Source organism: Strix uralensis, chromosome 4, assembly GCF_047716275.1.
Source record: "Strix uralensis isolate ZFMK-TIS-50842 chromosome 4, bStrUra1, whole genome shotgun sequence".
NCBI classification, from domain to species: Eukaryota; Metazoa; Chordata; class Aves; order Strigiformes; family Strigidae; genus Strix; species Strix uralensis.
In genome coordinates, this window is record NC_133975.1 from 16,894,955 (window position 1) to 16,916,373 (window position 21,419).

The 21,419-nt window shown below is 35.6% G+C and overlaps 1 protein-coding gene across 2 annotated transcripts in view; it reads left to right on the forward strand.

Annotated features, from left to right (window-relative positions):
- Positions 1 to 21,419, forward strand: part of CPEB2 (cytoplasmic polyadenylation element binding protein 2) — a 55,844-nt gene that overhangs the window by 2,876 nt on the left and 31,549 nt on the right. For both annotated transcript variants that reach the window (XM_074865792.1, XM_074865791.1), the window contains exons 2-3: positions 1,156 to 1,434; positions 12,865 to 12,955. In XM_074865792.1, coding sequence (XP_074721893.1) covers positions 1,156 to 1,434; positions 12,865 to 12,955 — 370 coding nt within the window. The remainder of the gene's footprint in view (positions 1 to 1,155; positions 1,435 to 12,864; positions 12,956 to 21,419) is intronic.

Here is a 21,419-nt window from a genome sequence, read left to right on the forward strand (position 1 = left end):
AATTTTTAAGTTATTAGAAATACAAGCTGAGGGTTGCTTGCAGCTAAGCTTAGAGATAGAAGTACTGCATTTTGACTTCACAAAAGAACTGAGTTTAGAATACACACACACATTTTTATGTTTGAGAAAAATCCTTTCCAAGAACAGTCAGATTTGAGAATGCTAAAGATAAATATTGTTCTTCACTGTCGGTCAGGCTCAGTGGGTCCACCTCTTGGTAGTATGACAACCACTATAGGTCACTTTTTAACAAAAGTTGTGGCTTAGGAATAAAAACTTGACATGCTGTAAAAATCCTCCCTCTAAAAACTGCTCACATTTTCATATTGAGGAATATAGTGCACTGTTAGATACAGAAGTACTTTATACCTTGTCTAAATAGGAAAAAAAATCCTAAAAAACCCCTCCAGATTCCACCCTGCAGAATTCTACAGATAGTCCTGTTCATTACTCCAGAAATACTTGAGCAGTGTCTTCAGAACGATGCATTTTAATGTGGAAATGTTAAGATACCTCCTTCAAACAGATTCCCTGTACAGTAATCAGTGCTTTTTGCTCTTATATGGTAATACTGAGACAGTGATACTCAAAATACTGGGGGGGGGGGAAATCAATCTGCCATCTGAATTTTAATTTTTAAATTTCTACTCACTGTAGTGAAATACTATTACTGAGTAGAAATAGTTGTTATTATTATTAGAATAAGAATAATTATTTTAATAATAATTTTGAAAATTGATCTCTTTGAAATTCTTGTGTTATTTTTGCAAGGATCTCACTATATAATATCAAGTAATGTATGGTAAAATGGTCTTAGGGTCTTTTGTAATGTGGTTTTACACCCAGGTATTGTTTTACTGCATAGCTTTAAAGAATGCTGCCAATTACTAAAATTATAATCTAAAATGCTTGTACAAGTACTGTGGGTTTTTCTGGGGGATGCATGGGGGAATGGGGATTACAATTTTTATTTTATGATGCTGTGTTTTCTTCCTTGTCTCCGTAATTAATTTACATGTTTTCAAGAAAGAGTGATTTATAGAAATCTCTGGGCGTTGATTACTTGGTGGTTGGTTGTTTTGGGTTTTGTTGGTTTTTAAGAAGAAAAATATTTCAGGTATTTTCAAAATAATATAAATCAATCTTTCTTTTTAGCCTCTTCTGAAGCAGTCGCCCTGGAGCAATCAGAGTAGTGGCTGGAGCACAGGAAATATATCCTGGGGAGGAATGCATGGCAGAGACCATCGTAGAACTGGAAACATGGGAATTCCAGGAACTATGAACCAGATCTCTCCTTTGAAGAAGCCCTTTTCTGGTAATGTCATAGCTCCTCCTAAATTTACTCGCTCCACTCCGTCACTGACACCAAAATCGTGGATTGAAGATAATGTTTTCCGAACTGACAACAACAGTAATACTCTCCTTCCTTTGCAGGTAAGGATAGTGTGTAGCTGGTGTGTTCATAGTCTTGTATAGCATTTTGGCTTCATTCCTTTTAAAGGAGAATTAAACAGGGGTTACAGCCCTAATACAGGGTTTGAAAATTGCATATTTCTATATTGCAACTAACCGCGACGTTTTCAGTGTATTCAGCAATATATAATTCTCACAGTTAAGAATATTGACTGTCAAGAAAGATGGAAACTGTAGCCAGTGACAGCAATAGAGCGAAATAGGGTTAATCCAGCAAGCGTTTTCTGCCTATAGTAATGCTCATGTTCTTATATATCCCTTTAAAACTAAGGATTTTTTTGTTCGCTTGTCGTTGTACATAGGTCTTCTTACTTTTGTAGATGGCTCTGAGTCTTTGTCATGTTCGTCTTTTTACTGGTATTCTAGGCTGACACTTGCATGTTAGTGAGATTTTTTTTTTTCCTTCACATTCTAGCAACTTTTATGTTATGTTTTGGCTGGAAGCCCTGTGATTTAGAACTGTTAAACAGGAGAATGTGTCTTAGAACTAAAGATCTGGGTTCACCTCCTGAATTTTGTGAGTGATGTCTTATGTGACTTTAGGTAAGTCACTTAACTCCAGCCTCAGTTACCTGTTGGTAAAATGTTATTTTTCCCATTCCTGCCTATATTCATTTAGTCATAACACCTTGTTAGCACAGACCTTTATTTTGGATCCCAATCTCAGTTGCCATTCTAACAATTTGTAGTTTTTGCATGGGGTTTTTGTGACAAAAAAAAAGTTTGGGTAACTTATTTTAGAAATGATATGTTTTAAAATAGAAAGCAGATTATTCCATTAATTCTGTACATTCTTTAATTTTGGGTACACCTGTGTCAGCTTTGTTTTTTGTCTCACACTGAGCTACTATATTTCAGCAAAAGTAAAAAAGATAATATGCAGAGAAAATAATTTGCATCTTTATGTGGAGCATAAAGCCATTATAGTTGGGATTTCTAGGTTTCACACAGAGTAATCTAGAGTTTCATTTGTCATAATTGTGATCGTGTTTGAGTTTGCACAGCTGTATTTGCATCAGTTAGCAAGCTAATCCTTATGTAGCTGCAATAATGGCAAAAGGGTGCTCCCTGGGACCAGATTTCCCACTAGAGTCCCTATTTTTCTTACCATTTTGCTGGTGGAGTTCCATTTGGCACAAGCGGCCATCTCCTGACTATCCAGGTGAGCTCTGATACTTGCAGTATTCTTGAGGCTAATGGTGACTTTTGGACATAACCTAAATTCTGCTCCAAGTGTATGCATTGGACCTGAAAACTTAAGAGTATTTGCCTATACAGTGAAGACCTGTTCAATTAAGTAGCCTTACTAGCTGGAATATCATGGTTGAATAATTTTCATGTGGGTGGAAAGGTGGGGAAAAAAAAGTGCCATTCTCTGTGTATTCAACCTGATCTGTTAAGGAAAACAGATTATAGATAATGCTTTGTGGTGGAGGGCTCCAGGAATAGTTGAAAGTAAACACTGAGATGTCTCCCGAAGATGTTAGCCCAAGGAACAGGGTTAAAAATATTAATGCCGTCATATGTTGAAACTGCAGTGACGTATACTTTGGAATTCATATGCAGCTAAGCACAAGTTATGAATATATTTACTCAGTCAACACACCTTACAAGTCAGTATGACTATTACTTTGAACTTTCAGAAGCTTCTACAGCAGTCATCTAATGTAGATGAACTCGTGTCTAAACAAAAGTCTTGTGCATTCAAACTATAATCTAAATAATTTCTAGAAGATTAGAAAAAAAATCCTTGCAATTTAACTTTATAATAAATCACATTAATGTTTCCATTTTGGGGGTCTTGTTGTTTGGTGTTTTTTTTTCTGAAGAGATAGTATCAAAGGGAGAACGTGGGCACATTTAATTGTTGTTGGTCTTACCCGTGAGCACCAGACCCACCAAGAAAATAGACCTGTCTGGCTATATTTATGCTATAGATCTATCTGTGCTTAAATCTCCCTTACATGTATGAAGTGATAGTTGCAGAACACAGTAAAAATAATCCTCTTTGAAGGATTGCAGTGTTATCTGCTGCTATTGTGGAAATACTAGATGTTTCCATAAATTACCTTCCTACACTGAAATCGTGTTCTTATTTTTCAGTTGTTCTACTATTGTTATATGGTTAATTCTTTGTGATGACTGTTACACTTTGCAAGTCATAATGAGAAAGTTAAATAGAGCTTGGAGCTTGTGCTTCTTTTCATCAGGACTTGTGTTGGCAATTGCGATGCTGTCAAACACCCATCTTGTTAATTTGTACTGTGCTTGTCTCCTTCCATAAAAGGCTGAGGTATTTAGATTGAGGATTCTTAAAGATACAGTAGCAATTTCAGAAGATACTCAAAAATAGCAGTAATTAACTTTTGTGTCATTTGGAAAGCCTTGCACGAAAGTGTTTATGTGTACGTAGAAGTTGCCTGTTCCCAGCTTTTATTCAAGCTTCCACAGAGCGAACACATTTTAGCATGCGTTGAATGCATACAGCATCATTCACAGTCTTGCAGAATACTTTTCTGCATGATCACGCATCTTTGTTTTTAACTGCAGTAATCATTTTGCATGGCAGGTGACAAAGCACCTCTCCTCTGAACTTCAGCGAGCTCAAGCTTAGCAAATGAAAATGGCCTAGAAAAGCCAGTGTCCTCGCTGACTAACTTTTGGTAGATTATTAATGTTCTGATACCATTTTTCAAATACTGTATATGTTTTGCTAAGTCTGAATGGCGTTCAAGTGTCAGCTGCTCATCCAGTTTGTGAAACACGTACCTGATGCAAACAAAATAAGCCACACAGAAATTGTATACAAATTCAAAGCTTTTCTCTTCCATGAAACCTCTTTATTCTCTGGTGTTTGCATTGAATGATGGTCCCAGTATAGAACTGTCATGAGTTCTGATGAAAATAACGTTTCTTGCCTGTAAACTAACATACCAGTGACAATGAATGTCATTACTGATAACTAAGTACTTAGGTGTATTACTTTAAAGGAATGAAAGCAGATTTTCTGTACTTACAGTTAAAATTGAAACGTATCCCATGTGAAGTTGAATTTACAGTGGCCACATCAGTTACAGCAAAGCTGCTTTTACTTACAGCAGTTATGAAGGGCATCTCTCAGGGAATTTTCCAAAGTTGAAGAGTTTTTGTTTTGTTTTTCAATAAAAGTAGTTAAACATCATGGCAACACTGATTTAAACATGAGCAAATTAAGCCAATAGCCAAGTTTTTCTTACGTGACTCACTGTAAGATGCTTTTTTTTCCTCCCTCAGGTTTTTAAGATAACACAAACTTCATCAATTAAAGTTCTTTCACAGACAAAATTATGTTTCCAAGCTTAAGTTCTGCCGCACTGCTTGCACCATTATAGGTACTTCATGTAGGGAAGGGATTGTTGCCTTGTACTGGAATCATTAAGAAACAATTAGAAATCTTGTCAGGTATTCACACTATATAACTTAAGCATTTAATTGAGGAGCCTATTTCTCTCTCCTTAGAGACAATCTAGGCTCCTTATTTAGATAATCTAATTCTCTAGAAGAACCTATTTGGTACCACTGACCTTACAACAGCCCCTGGGATTCCAGTTTATGCACTTAAGTTGCATGTTAAGAAGTTAGACAATGTGAATATTCTCTACTATTCCCTGATCTAAAGTACCAAAAAAAATTAATATAGGATGCAAAGCTAAAAATATATTTCTAACCAGAGATACTGTTTTTTTCCCAAAAACACATGCTTCAGGCATTTCTGTGGCCAAAGTGCAAGCACAAAAATCAGTGGTTTTTAGATTCATTTTTTATGCTCCTTGGATGAGGAAAATAATTAACTATTTCTAAAATTTTTTCAAAGAATTGCAGTGTCTGCTAACCCTGTTTTGATTGCAAGCTTAATGTTTCTTAATATCTCGCAAATAAGCTTACTAAAACCTATCATATAGAGTTTAGTAATACACCTCACTGTTACACACTTCAGTGTGTTAACTATTTTAATTCTAGTAAAAACACTGCATTCTATAAATATGAATTTAGTTGCTGTGTCTCTTTTGAGTTAAGAAATACACTGTATGTATGGGTGTTTTTCACCTTGATTTGTCCTTCCTGTTTGTTCAAACAAACAGTACGTGCAATATTCATGGTCCTGGAAGCTGAGCTTTATTAATCTACGTTTGAATATAGCTCTCCAGCTGGGGATTTGTATGGTAAGGTAGCATCTCTCACAAATGCAGATTTTTCTTTTTCTATTTATTTTTGAAATGTGCTAAAGCTTTCAAAGAAAACAAAACACTTGCAAAGTAAAATGAGTTTTAAGATTGTATGTCACAACAGGTGTTAGTTTTAGACATTGTCATATTGCTTCTGTCTTATGATCACTTCCATTCGGAGGATTTCAGATTTTCAATATGACAGTTTTAATACAGTTTAATAAATGTACTTTAACAGTTTAAATGGCTAATCTAGATGATACACATAACAGTCAATATTAGATGAAGAGCAAGTTGCTAAAATTGGGTTCTTAATGCCATGGATAGACTCCTAAATAGGTGGCCTGTTGCTTCAGAAGTGCTGAGTGTTTGGCAGTCATGTTAAACTTGAAGGCATTTGGAGTATCTAGCTGCTGAATTGCCTTAGTCTTCAGACTAGTGTAATTGTCCAAGCACCGATTTATAAACCAGGCTTTACCAGTTTATTTTTACTAAGGCAATACTTGTAACAGAACAGTGTCTCCAGGGTAGGTTGATTACCGGGGGCTGATTAAATAACATACAAAACCAGGTATTTGTGTCTGAGGACCAGACTGGGGATATCTCTAGCTGGAGAAAATAATCCATTGCCATACTTCTAATTTCAGGATCAAAACCTTTGAATAAATGGTATTGGGAGCTGCACAGATAAACGATTCAAAGGAATCAATTAGCAGAGAGTTTGTGGGGCTTTCCATGCAATGTTTTTATGACTTCTTGTGAACTAATAATTCTCTTCTACTGTTAAAATTTGCTTCAGTTACACAGCTCATTCTCTTAATGCAAGTCAAAATCGGAGTTAGGGAAATTCAACAAAACATTTAGCAGCCATGATAAGGTAGCAATGATATATATGCTAAGTATCATATCTCACCTCATTCTGTCTGCCAAAGCATGATTGTTCTCTAAGTTAAAATTAATACGTTCTCAGCTAAGACCTATCCCACAGTACATTTACTGTATGGTCTGATGTATTTGCATTTAAGTACTCAAGGCTGTATAGATATTTCTAGATGGGGGGGTGGAGAGGGTTAAAAAAAAAAAAACACAAAGCAAAAACAAACAAAAAAAACTCAAACAGAAAACCCAAACAAAACCCCAAAAAGAACCCAAATCTTGAATAACAACTTCCCCTTCAAATGTCTAATTGTTCCTTTAGTTATTTTGTTGAAGCTATTAATATACAAATCTTCTAGATTTGCCTCACAAGTCTAATCTTGCCAAGCCTTTAATCATCTCCATAATGTGTCTGGTTTGTTTCCAGTTTATGAATGTATATTCTTGAGCTGAAGTACTGCACTCTGGATACACAGTACATGCTGTTGAGATTTTTTTGTTTGTTTTTAAATGCTTATGTAGTTGGGAAGTAGATGTGTCTTTGCCACAAGACCTGTTCTTGGTGCATTTTAGGCTCAATTTAGTTAGCTTACATAGCTGATTGTGTCATTTTAACTTTAAAACACTTTTGTCGTCAGGTTGACCATTCACAGATGTCTACCAGATACTATAGTGCATCTTTACTACTAATGGCACCATGGAAAGTAACAGAGCAATTTCATACGTCTGCTTTAAGCTGTCCTCCTTGCTTTTTTATAGAGCTAAAATGGTAGTTGTCATAGGCTTTCATATTAAGTTTCTCATTTACACTACTTATGGTTTCAACAAGGGGCTTATGATTACAGTATGTTTTCACCAAAATGAGAATGACTTGAAGTTTAGATGCTACCAAAGATATTTTAGAATATATAATGTACTTAATTGTTAGGTTTTTACTGCAAACATCAACACTGAATACTATATTCAGGTACTTTTTAAAGTCTGAATACTTTATTATGAAATCAGCTGTCACTTTCTAGTCTTAGAACACATTTGTATTTAGTGGTCAGTTTTAAAGTGAAAAAATTGAACTTGTTAACATTTTAGTTTGTGAAATGATTTTTAAAAGTTTCATTAATTGAGCTTTTTAAAAATTCAGTTAATTCAGCAAGATCAAAGCTACAGAGTCTTTTTTACAGCCAGCTACAACTGTACTTGAAACTGACTGGAAGTTTTATGACTTTTGTTTCCAGCCCCACTGGATGGTGCTACATTTCTGTAGAATATGAAGGGACATGTAAAGGGGCGTATTTTAAAGATTGAATTTAATACCTATGTTGGAAGTGTACAGATCAGTAGTTTAAAGCATGTGTCCAAAATTCAAAGTTGTTAAACTTCTTAACTATGAACATCTATTTTTAGTGTATGTGGTTAAAGATTAGCAAAATTGTATTCACTGTTTAATAGTTTTTCTCTTTGTATTTGCTTTATGCATAAATGACAGTATATAAGCTTTGAGATGTGACTGCACTGTTTCTGCAAATGCTCAAACAGGATAAGCTTTGCATAAATTGCATGGATATATTTAGAAATCCTAAATTGTGTCTAGAAAAATGGTTTGTCCGACAACTTAGTGTTGAGACTTGCTCTTCAGAGAAAGCTGCCCTCCTCCCATTCAATTCCACATTTAGACGTATGGGGGGAGGACTTCTGAAATATGCACTCGGTAGATGTATTTTGCATTACAGTGTCAAAAGTCCTTCTAGCACTAACTGTATTCTGTGAGTAGAATACTTCATGCTTCTCCTATATTGTGTAAATTTGTAAAAATTCATAAATAATTACCACTTTTCTATAAACTTCACATAATCTTAACTTTTAAGTTGAGATGACAGTTTGTCACTTAGCTGTATACCTCTGAATCTGTAGGCAGTTATACCAAAACCAATTCTGCTGTGTATGAATGCAGTTGTGATTCTGGTAGTGCGGAGGTAGATCAAACAGGATTCAAATGTTTATACAGTTAAAAAGAAATAAAAAACTAGTGTGAGAATTTGTGGTGCTTAGAAGTTAACTATTGGCTCTGGGAAAAAAACTAGCATTATGTTGTGACATTCCACTGAGATAGAGACCTTCTGATACAGCAAGAGTTCACTTGCTTCTTAGCACAGGACTGATGAGCCAGAGACAGAGGTGAGGGAAATGCAAAATATTTTGCAGGAATTCAGCCTTGATAAAAGGGGCTTTTGGAGTCAGGATGATACAAAACTTGTATTAACATACACGCTTATGTATCAATGCCTTTGTACTACTGATTATCTTCAGTTTCATTATTTCAACACGGATGACAAGCAGTTATCTTCTAAACCAACCTCAAACTACCTTTAAAACAACATGGAAATAGTTCTAATTCTTGGGACTATTTCCATGTTGTTTTAAAAGTAGTTCCAGGTTGTTTTAGAAGATAACTGCTTATCAACCGTGTTGAAATAATGAAACTGAAGATAGTCCCAAGAATTAGGACTATTTCCACATGTATGGAGAACTATCTAAAACAATCATGTTCACCGCTGGTACTTGCTGTGCTTGTCCCAAAGATCAACGAAAATCACAGTGGAAGTTTTCCGATTGAGTAGAGCATGCTGTAGTAGAACTGTCCCCTTTTGAAACTGTTGTGGATTTTTTTTTCTCTACAGCTGAACTTTCTAGAAGATCTTTGCTGATGTGACCTACATTATTGAAATACTCTTAAGTTCTGCTTTGAAATGAAAGCTTCATATTTGCATAGATGGTAACTGTGCTCTTTAAAGATATGATGTACGTATTTGGGGAGAACAAAGCAGTGTTTTAGCATTATGAAGTGTAGTTGCACAAAGGTTTACAATGAACCTTGTACCCAAAGCACGACTTACTCCTTTTGAGATAGTTACATGTCAGATAATGTTGCTTATAGTACCTAGTTCATCAGTATTAACTGGAATAGATGTTAAAAGTTTGAAGCACTGGTTACCAGGATACTACCTAAACTCACAAGTGGCTGGTATGGTGTGGGTAGTGAAATAGCAGAATACGGTTCCCATATTTCATTCTCATTTTCATATTGTATGGTGCATGCCTGTTACACGTTTCCACTGCCAGAAATTAAGTAATAAAATTCAAAGAAACAAACCTCTTTTTTTAGCTTTATAGATATGAACTTTCTAAGGTGTAAAGAGAATGGGAAAAGTGTTTTCTTGTGCTTCCAGCAGTGCAAGACCTTTCACTTTGGATACACAGAACTTGCAAAACAGAAGGATGCAGGGGTGAAGTTACAATCATTGCACAATGTCAGCCAGTGGAGCAGTTTACAAATGAATCACAAATGCATGTTATGTTTTACTTTTCCATTTCTCTGTAAGATCCCTGACCAAGTGGGCCAGTTTTAGGAATTAACAACGATGGAGCCCTTTCTTACAGGCTTCTGCTCTCCAGAGCAAAGTAATGACCATTTGCCAGATAGTTATGTCTTATCTCAACATATATGTATATAGCAATGATAAAAAATAAATAGGATTTTACTTAGTGAGCCTGTAACAAAGATAAAGTGTCATATATACAGTTCACTCCAGTTTTTACCAATGCTAGTTCTTTTCACCTATCAGCTACAGAGGTAGCAAAGCACGTTTTCAGTTTATTCAGCATTGGTTTTTGCAAGAGCACTTACTACCTACCAAGTACTGACTTCAGCTGAATTTAAGGCTTCATTAAAAATCCTGATGAGATACCTTCTCAATTCTAGGGGACAGTAGGGAACAGATCCGGCATTGTCACTGCTCACACCTTCTATATAAAGCAAGTTTGCTATGGTAAGCAGGTTCTTTTCATTGTACTATTGAGAAACAAACCTGCAAGGGCATGGAAGCAGATTAGTCACTTCAGTTTCATTCATTCTGCTGCTTCTCAGGACAGCTAGAAAACTGAATAAAAGCCAACCAGTCCCAAAATAAGACTGTGGTGAACTAAAAGAGTACTGGTGACTTGTTGGCACTCAAACCAGGTTGAAGATCACCTCACAAAGTGTCAGTGGTAGGAGACAAGAGCAACCTACTTCTTAAATTTGTCATTAAAATTATCTAAGGGCTTCTAAAAGAAAATAAAGGATCCAATCAAATGAACATAGCAGATTCCTTATCTAACAGGAAGCCATTACTCTTCACAGTTGTTTGAGAAAAAGAGAGCTGGAAAAAAAAGGCTTCTTCCTCTTCATCCCAATGTTGTATTAAGTTGACTGAACTTCCTAAGAAGGACAAAAATAAAATCTTAGCTTCATCATGGCTTATTTTGTAAAGCTGTTGATAAGTCACGGTCTCTGACTCATAGAAAACCTCTATTTCAAAAGCCTGCTTTTTCACTCCTCAACCATGAAGCATATCTGCTTGCTGAGGGATGTAGTTTGAAATTAATCTATGTTCTGTTGAACTGTCATGGAAAGTCACAGTGGGTGTGTGGGTCAGATACCTTCTGTCCCCATTATATATGTACTACGTGGATGACTGCATCCTTAGTGAATTTTAATGGTCATGGGATGTGTGTGGTGTATTTCATCCTACTCCGTTGAGTTACTACAGTGCAACCAGAAAGAAGACAACAGTAAAATTAGGGCATGATTACAGGATTCCTTTAAGTGCAATACAGTCCAGCCAGAAGCCTTGCAAGTAGAACAGATTAAGGTTTTACGCAAACTATTTTGTCTCTGAAGGTATCTCAGAAAGACCAGAGGTGTTAGAAGTCATCTTTTTTCTGCCTCTGTAACTTGGGTGTATTAGAAAACATGGGAGAAAATGTCTTAGTTGAGCATAAAATCAGTGAAAACATTTATGATTTATTACAATGACTTTTATTACCTTCAGTGAAAATATTTGTAAGACATTATGGTAACTCTTCTTAATCTTCATGTGCAAAAAATTGTTCTCTGGAAGGCTTTGTGACATTTTCTTTTCATAGTTTAGCTTTAATTTTCCAACCTTGTGTTTTCAACACATTTAGTGCTGACCATTTGTAACTTAAGTCTTTGTATGCAGAGGGTCTCCTTTATCACCCAGAAGCCAGGAAGTGCAGTCCTAGCAGAGGGCTGAGGGCCCATGTGAGGTACTTAGTCAAGCACCAAGAAAATGCTTTCTTTCATATGAGGCCACAACAACCCCAGCAGTGCTACAGGCTTGGGGAGGAGTGGCTGGAGAGCTGCCAGTCAGAGAGGGACCTGGGGGTGTTGATTGACAGCCGGCTGAACATGAGCCAGCAGTGTGCCCAGGTGGCCAAGAAGGCCAATGGCATCCTGGCCTGTATCAGAAATAGCGTGGCCAGCAGGGACAGGGAAGTGATCTTACCCCTGTACTCGGCACTGGTGAGGCCGCACCTCGATTCCTGTGTTCAGTTTTGGGCCCCTCACTACAAAAAGGACATTGAATTACTCGAGCGTGTCCAGAGAAGGGCAACGAAGCTGGTGAAGGGTCTGGAGCACATGTTGTATGAGGAGCGGCTGAGGGAACTGGGGTTGTTTAGTCTGGAGAAGAGGAGGCTGAGGGGAGACCTCATCGCCCTCTACAACTCCCTGAAAGGAGGGTGCAGAGAGCTGGGGATGAGTCTCTTTAACCAAGTAATAAGTGATAGGACAAGAGGTAATGGCCTCAAATTGTGCCAGGGAAGGTTTAGACTAGATATTAGGAAGCATTTCTTTACAGAACAGGTTGTTAGGTGTTGGAATGGGCTGCCCAGGGAGGTGGTGGAGTCCCCATCCCTGGAGGTGTTCAAGAGGTGGGTTGACATAGCACTTAGGGATATGGTGTAGTTGGGAACTGTCAGTGCTAGGTTAACAGTTGGACTAGATGATCTTCAAGGTCCTTTCCAACCTAGATGATTCTGTGAGGTGACTGTCCTTGTCCTGTAGTTCGCCATCTTACTCACTATTTAACTTCTGCATGAAATGAAATTGAGGTCTTACAGACAGTAGTCTCCTTCATTAAGCAGTCTAATGCCTAACTGCTGAGGATCACTAGAACTGATTCAAGCAGTTCTTCTGAAGGAAACAGGCAATCACAGGCTATTAAAGTGCAAACACAAAAGAGTTCTTCACAGTGCATCTCTAGTTTAATAGTTGAATGCAATTAAACATACTGTTAATAAAATCAGGTCTTACTGTTAATAAATTCAGGTATCTTAAGCTTTTGTATCATTGTTCATCTCCAGTGTCTAAGCGTACAGCCTTTAGAAGGCACCTTTGTCTTCCTTTCAAGTTTCCTGTTAAAAAGTACAGAATTTGTATTCCAATACTAAGGATTTTGTTCTCTTTTAGGATCGAAATAGAATGTATGACAGTCTGAATATGCACTCTTTGGAAAACTCCCTTATTGACATTATGAGAGCAGAGCATGATCCACTTAAAGGTATGTTATTATGCTAAATAAAGAAAAAAGGGTCATCCATTCTGCATATTTGAATTAATACTGATTGCTAATTTAGATTCTAGGTTCATATTAAAATAGCAAATCAATTATTTTCTCAACTCACATGAAGGGTCAATCTCAAGCTGTATTTTATTGAAAACATTGGTTTACAGTTGTTTAAAACTTAAGCTTTAGTGTCTTCATAGATTTTTCTCTCTCTCCCTTCCATACTTCCCTCCTTTCCCCCAAGAAATTCATAGTTAGTTTTATTTGAAATTTACTTGTCTGCTGTAGGAAATTCTACCTCAGTTTGTGAAGACACACTGTTCTGTTAGAGGTAGCCAAAAGAAGGTGGGATGGGAGTCAAACTGCTACCAGTGTTAGCCAGCTAATTTTCCCCTTCTTTGCAGTGAAAGCTGAAAATAAAATTAAGTCCACTCATAAATTCAGGTTTTGTCTTTTAAAATATTTTTTCTAAGCTTCTGGAGGATAATAATGCATCTAATTCTCCAGTTTCTGTTTGTCTGAAGAAGTCCAGAAATACACTTGGCTTTAGAATGCTGGTTCCTCTTACCCTTCTGGGCTCTGTTCAAACTGTTTGGCCACAGCAATAAGCATATAGCTAATATTTGTGGGCTTCAATTTTAACTCCTCTATTCACTGTACATTAACTAGCTCTTTTGAATTCTGTTTTTCTATACTTAACCTCAGGTGGCGTTTATTGTTGAACTTTGGGGCAGGGAGTCCAAGCCATTTTATTTGGCCTGATCAAATGTTACTTCATTTGTGGTGTTGTAATTAGACTAACACAATCTAACTTTAAAATTATCCAAGACTTCAGGCTTGCTTTGCAGAAATTAAGTATCAGTATTGAAGCAATTGGAAAAAATAAAAAAAAAAATTAAAAATATTTCTTTCTTTTTAATATCGTTATTTTATCCCATCCATTCTCAATTTCTAGAGGCTGCTAGACTTAATAGATATTACATTAGCACATAAGAGCCTGTGTTCTCCTAATTTGAAAGACACTTTGCTAGAGTCTGCTCATGGTTCTCTTAAGAGCTGTAATCAATTGGAAGACCTGTAGTATTCAGATAGCATTCAATAGTTTTGTAAGATTTACAATGTAAAGCCAAAAGCTCAGGGTTTTTTTCAAGCTGAAAATCTCTACAAAGCATCACTAAGTAGGTAGCATTTAGTTAGCCAGTTAATTTTCTTCCTGTTTACAGTGAAAGATGAAATTAAATTTTCTTAGATGTTCTTAAATCTGATCTCTTGTTTCTTATTGCCTACAGAGAATTCATTCCAGTTTTCACAATTTTATCATTTAAGTCCATTATTAAATTCAGTTTCTGTCTATTCTGCATGTTTACAAAATACTACTAAGTAACACAAAGGGGTTGAAACCTGTGAGCAGTTAGCCCAGTGGTAACTGCTGTGGACTAAAAGAATGCGTATGTCATCAAAGACAAGGTAACTAATTAGATCATCCCTGTTTCAAAGCATTGTTGCTTCAATTTGCCACACTCAGGTGGTGACTAATATTTCCTTGGTTATCTGAACCCAAATTAACCATCAGGAAGGATATTAAAACGTAAAGCTACTGTTAGGCATAAAATTAGAGAATGCAGATCTTCTGTTGCAGTATACTGTCATTGGCACTTCTCACATTCCTGAAAGCCAGTTGGTTTCATCACTTTTTTTGTGCACACTGACATGACAAATGGAAGTGGTTGCTCTGTTCCCTCTGCCATCTTGCTGTTTTCATTTTGGCTTTCTAATGCAGAAGAGTTTTCAGAGGCACAGCAAGCACAGAAAAGACCCATTTTTATTCGTCTCTTCATATTTCATTATGATACAATAGATGAAAATGATGTATTTCTAATAATAATTTTTCATCGAGAATTAAGACAAGACAAAGCTTTAAGATTTTAAAGTGAATTGGGTTCATACATAAGACACTTCTGAAAAACTCAGTAAATTTCCATAGTTACTCTGTGCTTTCTAGGGACATGAGTATATGGTTTCAGTCTACAGTTAAGAAATTTTTCTGTTTTTTAACAGTTTCACCATCATACTCTTGCAGTGAAAATTCTGCTAAGTTTTATGTTTGAACTAAAACAGAGGGAAGCCATAGATAGTGATGAATTCAAAGGAAATCCATTTTTTGTTCAAGTGCCAGAGAACAATGCACATGCCAACTGAATTTAAATAGAGTAATTGTGTGCTATTATTTAAATGGGTTAAGATACTTTTTTTCTCTTTGGAAGTTATTATTTCACATCTGAATCAGCTACACTATTAACAGTAAGACACAAGAAATGTTCCTTACTGACTGAAAATGGGAAGAAGAGATCACATCCTAAAATAGCCTTTTAGTTCCTCTCTACCCCTCTTCTACTCAGTCACCATTAGTTGGCATTTCTGTAATTTCCTAGCAACTTTAACTTTTTTTTTTTTTTCTGCAAACCATAAAACACTGATTTTGTTATTTCGGTCTCTGTGGCTTTTCACCACAGAAAATCTGACATTTACTTAAGAACCCATTATATTTGCTTGCAAAATGCACAGGATTAAGAATATTATTGTTGTTTAGTAGTTCTTTTTAATATATAACATACTTTGTTGTAACTAAAGAATATTTTGTAACTAGAGAATATATTTGTGACAAGTTTTTAAGTAGATCTAAGCACATTAAAACAATGCATCTTTTATATCTGACTACAGCAGTAAAATGAAAGTCCCTGGAATTTTAAGCACGTGTTTCAGATTTAGCTGCTTACAATATCTGGACTATGACTAAGCATCTTGTCTCAGATTTTGCACAATGCAGAACAGACACTGTGTGTACTAGCTCACAGCTTCAAGTTTTGCATTTCAAGATCCATTTTAGAAGGAAGTCAAATTTCACCACTTTTGCTTTCATGAACTTGAAAAAACTTTGTTTCCAATATTGATTCCCTGAAAGCTAAGTTTATGCCTGCTAAAAAATTTTTTATAGATGCATAGTTTCGGCTTCCCTTAGACAAAGTTTAGTCATTACTACAGACATGATCAAAAGGAAGAAGTAATTTTTAGCTTTCAATAAGACATTTTTTCAAGGTAGGTTAATAGGGAGTAGATGCTTGTCTTCACTAGTCATTGCAGCAGAAATACTGATCATATTAAAACTAATCTTTCCCATGCAGCTTTCTTGAAATGTATTTTATAATAAGACATAACGTAATGTTTAAGATTACCCCATCTAATCAGTGGAATATAAACTGAAGTTAATAAAAGTTAAAATAAATTAATTCACTTTTACATAACTTTTCTTAAATAGCCTTTTATTGTTCTAGTAACCCTTAGAACTATTTGGGGAGAATTACAATACTGATAGCCTGAAATACATAGGGTATTGGTAGCATAACTCTTCCTCAGACATACTTCTTTTGCACTTGAATTTTTTTTACCTTCTCCTTCCCCAAATACTAATGCTTCTTGATGTCAAGGTGTAGAAAACTTGGATTCTAGACATTTCAGAAACAGGAAAGCAAATACATTTGGGCTAAACCAGATTATGGAAAAAACTTAGAACAAATGGTTATATTTTGTGTGGAATACTTATTAGAATTGAGGAGCAGGTGATTTAATGGAATTTATTATCTACTGTTTTAAGGACGTTTCTAGTAAAACTGTGGTATTTTCCATGTAATTTAAGGGCTTGTCTTTTGTAGGGCAAGACTATTGATACTGAACTCAATTTACAATTAATTTCTGCTTCATGACCAACTCTCTTATAGCTCTGCAAGCTAGATGTGAGGTAGTACTGAACTTGAATTAGTCATAACTGTATTAGCATCAGTAACAAGAAGGAATATTAACTTTATGTTGAATTTTTCATGTTTCTTTGTGGGGGGCAAAACAAATTTTTTAGGGAAGTTACATAACTGTATTTTTTGTATAGGTAGTAATAAATAATAAAAGTAAAAAACTTATTTGGCTTATCTGTGGGGAAAAATAACTTGATGCATTTAGAAGTCTGTCTTGCTTTTTCTTGATTTTATTTTCCCTTTAAATTGGTTTAGTTGAGCTTTTCAGCTGTTAGACCTCTTTTAAAAGCAACCTGCTGGAGCATGCTCAGTGAAGTAAAAAGAAAAGCATTAGTGACTCAGCAACGCAGTAGAGAACATTTTCTTTCTTTGCATATGGTAACTTTCGTTTTCAAAGAAATTTGTTCTATATTTTGTGTTATGAAGCTCTAAGGTTTAAAGTTATGCATTTGCTTCCTAGAGTAATTCAAATTGCACTCAGAAAAGAGTTTCTGAGGCTGAACAAAAAAAGTACGTAAGGAAAAGCTTTGCTCTTAGTCATATAAAAGGCTTTGAAATTGTACATACAGGTCGTTTCCACTTTCTGTCATAGAAACTTTTTATGATAAAAGAATAGACTAATTTGCCTAAATAGATCAACTATCAGAGATGGCACATTTAGCCACATTATGACTTACACAGTTCTTACACAAGCATTTCAAAGTGCAGTATGTAGGCTTTCTGTAACTAGGTGTTGTCCAAACGTGGTTTTGTGCTGTTGCTTTAACTACACTGATTCAAAAACTGAGCTTTCTGAAACTGCTGCAATCCTCAGCCATTCACTGGTCTGTTAAAGTAGTTTGGGAAAAGCTTAACTTGGCAGCTTTTTCTCTTCTAGTCAGGAGATGTCTTGAAAAAACGGAGATGGGAATTTGTGATTCTCAGTCTCTTCATTCAACCGTTTAAGAAAAAAAAAAGGGAGGTGTGGAGTAGACATGAAACAGAAAAACTTGTGAAACTGTGAGTCAGCAATGTTTAAAGCGGTCATTATATCTATCCCAAATGTTTTAATATATGGGGATTCCTCCAACAGTTTAGTTAAATAGGAATAGAAAGTATGCATTTCCAAAAGTAGATATGAATTTGCCTTGAAATAAAAAGTGGGTAAGCACAACTACATCTGTATGCTCAGAAGAAGCTTCAAAAAAATTTAAATTTCCATTGCCCATATTAGTAACATGAGATTACAGAAATGTAGCTAGAACTAAGCTTGCTACTCTTCCCTCATGGTTTGGATTAGCAAGACTTCTAACTGGATTTAGCAGATAAACTGGCCCACTAAAATTTATTTGCAAGCTTTTTATTTTTTTCTGTCCTTACGGAAGAATACATTATCAGAAAGACACACCAGGCAGTTAACATTACTTACATTTAGATATGGAAGAGGGGGCTAAATTTAATAGAACTCTCGTTGCATAAGAAATGTCAAACATACCCACTTCTCCTTAGCAATACTATTTTGAATTTAGCCATGAGACATGAGAATTATTAATTAGCGGTAACATTACGAAGTTGCAAGTTCAGGTTTGTACAGACAAATTTTCTATAACATGATACTTCATGATACAATACTGTAATATTAGGCATTGTATTTGTTCCAGATAGCAGCACATTGCTGATTTTGGATGCTCTACAGCTAAATTCTGTAGACAGCCAGTGAAGTGATTACTTTTAATTTCTCAGGAATGGAATACATCTATTATTTAAATATTAGAAAATTTCTAATTTGTAGTTGATTTTGAACTAGTGAAGCATCTTTATATATTATAATTTTTAAGCAGACAGAGGCCACTGAAGTTGCTAGAATATCTACTGAACAATTTATATGATTCTAGATTACTGACATTGAAGCAGGATGGGATTAGATAGGATTTGTGGTGAGAGCAGTTCTTAAAATGGTACTTTTCTTTTGAACGCATTGAACAACGTGCAGTGAAAATAGCTTACAAGAAATATGTGATAGAAGCAAAGTAAATTGTTGTAAAATGGTGCTTCCATCTTCTGTATTTTATATACTGATATTTTAAGTGAGGTTTAATATTGTATATGTCCATTTAACTAGAATTGTCTGTTTAAAAATAGTGTAATCTGCACTCTATTTAAGACTGATCTTGCACCCAGTTCCGTGCACAAAGCGTTCTGAATTTATGTGTATCATTCAATTCAGGTGGACTCCCTAGAAACACTTCATTTTGCTTCAACAGATTAATCTGAGGGATAAGAACCTAAGTTAACATATCAAATAGCAGTGATTGTATTTTGAAGAAGTAAGCAAACCTATATCACCAATTTTTTAAGGTTGTAAGTCCAAGTACTAGACAAGATAGTAAACACAAGTATTAAGTTCACCAGAATGCAGTAACACCAAGTATGATTTCATTGAAATAACCGTGTAAATAAGAGTTAAAAGAAGTATCAGTATAGCTGTACATGTACTGAATACTGTGTTAGTCATTTTCCTTTCGAACCCTCAAATCATTCATTACCTGAGCTAGCAAATTCATCTCCGTAACACAGCAAGATTGGGTTTCCTTGCATTTGTGTGATTCATAGGTTTTATGCTGCAGTAGTGGGCCCAGCTCCCTCGTGCACACTCTCACTCTCCCAGCTACTTAATGAGGAGTGCTTTATTATTTCAACTTTTTCAGTTTAGTACCTGTTTCAGATGCTGCTTATTTGTGAAGCTGTAGGGAAAAAAAAAAAAAACAAAAACAAAAGAATGCAAAACTAGAGTTGTAAACCCAGAATTTACTATCTTCTAAAACAGTTTTCCTCTCCAGGTGTTGACACTGGTTGGCTTCTCTCTCTTGTTGGGCCTTAAATCCGATATCTTTTTTGGTAGTAATTACAGAAAAAAAATGTATCTTTTGTCTCCTTTGCTGAATAAGAAAAGAAGATAATTGGATACAGACAGGGAGAAAGACTGTCACCACAGACTCGAGGAGATTCAAGATGAGATAATTTCTTCCAATTTCTATTGTTATTCTAGATAGATACAGCATGCTGATTTGCAAGAAACACCTCATACTGTTACAAGTATTTCTGTAGCAACATACATAAACATGACAGTGACAGTAAATAATCTTGTAAAATCCTTGCTGTTAGGCAAATGTGTATTACCTTTATAGACCAAAGAACTAAGAAATAAAGCAAAGTGACTTGTCATACACGAGGCTGAGCAAACCAGTGGCAGCTCCCAGATTGCAATTTAAGGATCCCTTGTTCCTAATTCTTTTCCTGTTATACCAGCATGCGTTACTAGAAGGGCAGAATATTTATAGTTCCATGAAGCATTAGGTATAGCTATAAATGTTTAGCATGACACAAAAAATGGCTTCTATTTTAAAACTGGACATCTTGATGATAAGGAACATGAAGACAGAGGCTCCTACAAAGATTTTTGTTTGGTATCTTGCCTAAGCCTGCTTAAAAAATCTGTAGAGGTTAGAGAAGACAGCAGAGTCCTTTTGGTGGCATTCATCTGCCCTTTTCCAGGAGGCGTCCCTTGCCCTTCATCGCTTTCTCCACACTTTCAAATTCCAAAGCAAATAGTTCCTATGTAATCTGCATGTGTTCTGATATCATCCATTCTTATAATAGTTAAATCTGTGGGAAGAGAAATAGTATGTGGCTGTTTAAAAATCTTTTTGCCACAATACCTGTAAATAATAATGCTGAATAAAATATTCTAAATGATCTTAATCTTGCTATTCTGAAGTTTTGACTGTAAGAGTTTATAATGTATATTTTTTCTGTATTTTTGGTAGAAAATTACCGTGTTGGTTTCCTAAAGGGGAAGAGCAAAATCTGAACCCTGTTACTTACAGATTTTCAGCATAAACGTTTTTTATTTAACCCCAAAGGTGTCCATTGGGACACAGAACTCCTGTTTTGAGAAATTTCCAGTCTTGCTGCTAATCACATGGGTTTACCAAGGGGGAGCAGGGATGGGGAAGGGGGGGAAGAATCAGTGTATCATAGGAATTGTTAGACAGTCTTACTTAATATATGGATTGCTGGTTTGTTTTTCTTCCTTTTTTTTCTTCTGTGTTTCTTTTTAGAAAGAGTGAGCCTTATTAGGGTATGACAGTGTCTTACTAATACTTACTCTTGCAAGTCATCTGCATACATATTCCCCTTTAAACCTTGTGTGAGTTCTAAATACCTATTGCTTCCAGACTGGATTCTTCTTTATGCCTCTACAAACATTCTCGTTTCCTCCAAAAGATTTAAATGTTTAAGTTACGGTATTTTTTTATATATGCTTACAGATTACAAGCAAGCAAGTATGTTTGAATAGCAAGATAGATGGAAGTGCAGTTTTTTGCACATTAAAGCACACTCCTTCCAAACACAGCAGCTATTGTAAATGTCTCTCTAGGTCAGTGTGCACTACTGGTATGTTTGCAGCTTCCTGTAAACAGAAAACGTCTCCTTTAATAAAAAGGAATTTGTAGTGAACAGACACTTCAGCTGTGCATTTTGAACCATTCATTTAACTAGTAAAGTATAACATTCCACCAGTGTAGTAAAATGCAATACTTGAAAAATTCTAATGTCAGGATAGGAGGTTTTAATGTCATTTTTATTCAATATAAAATGTTGAAAATGTT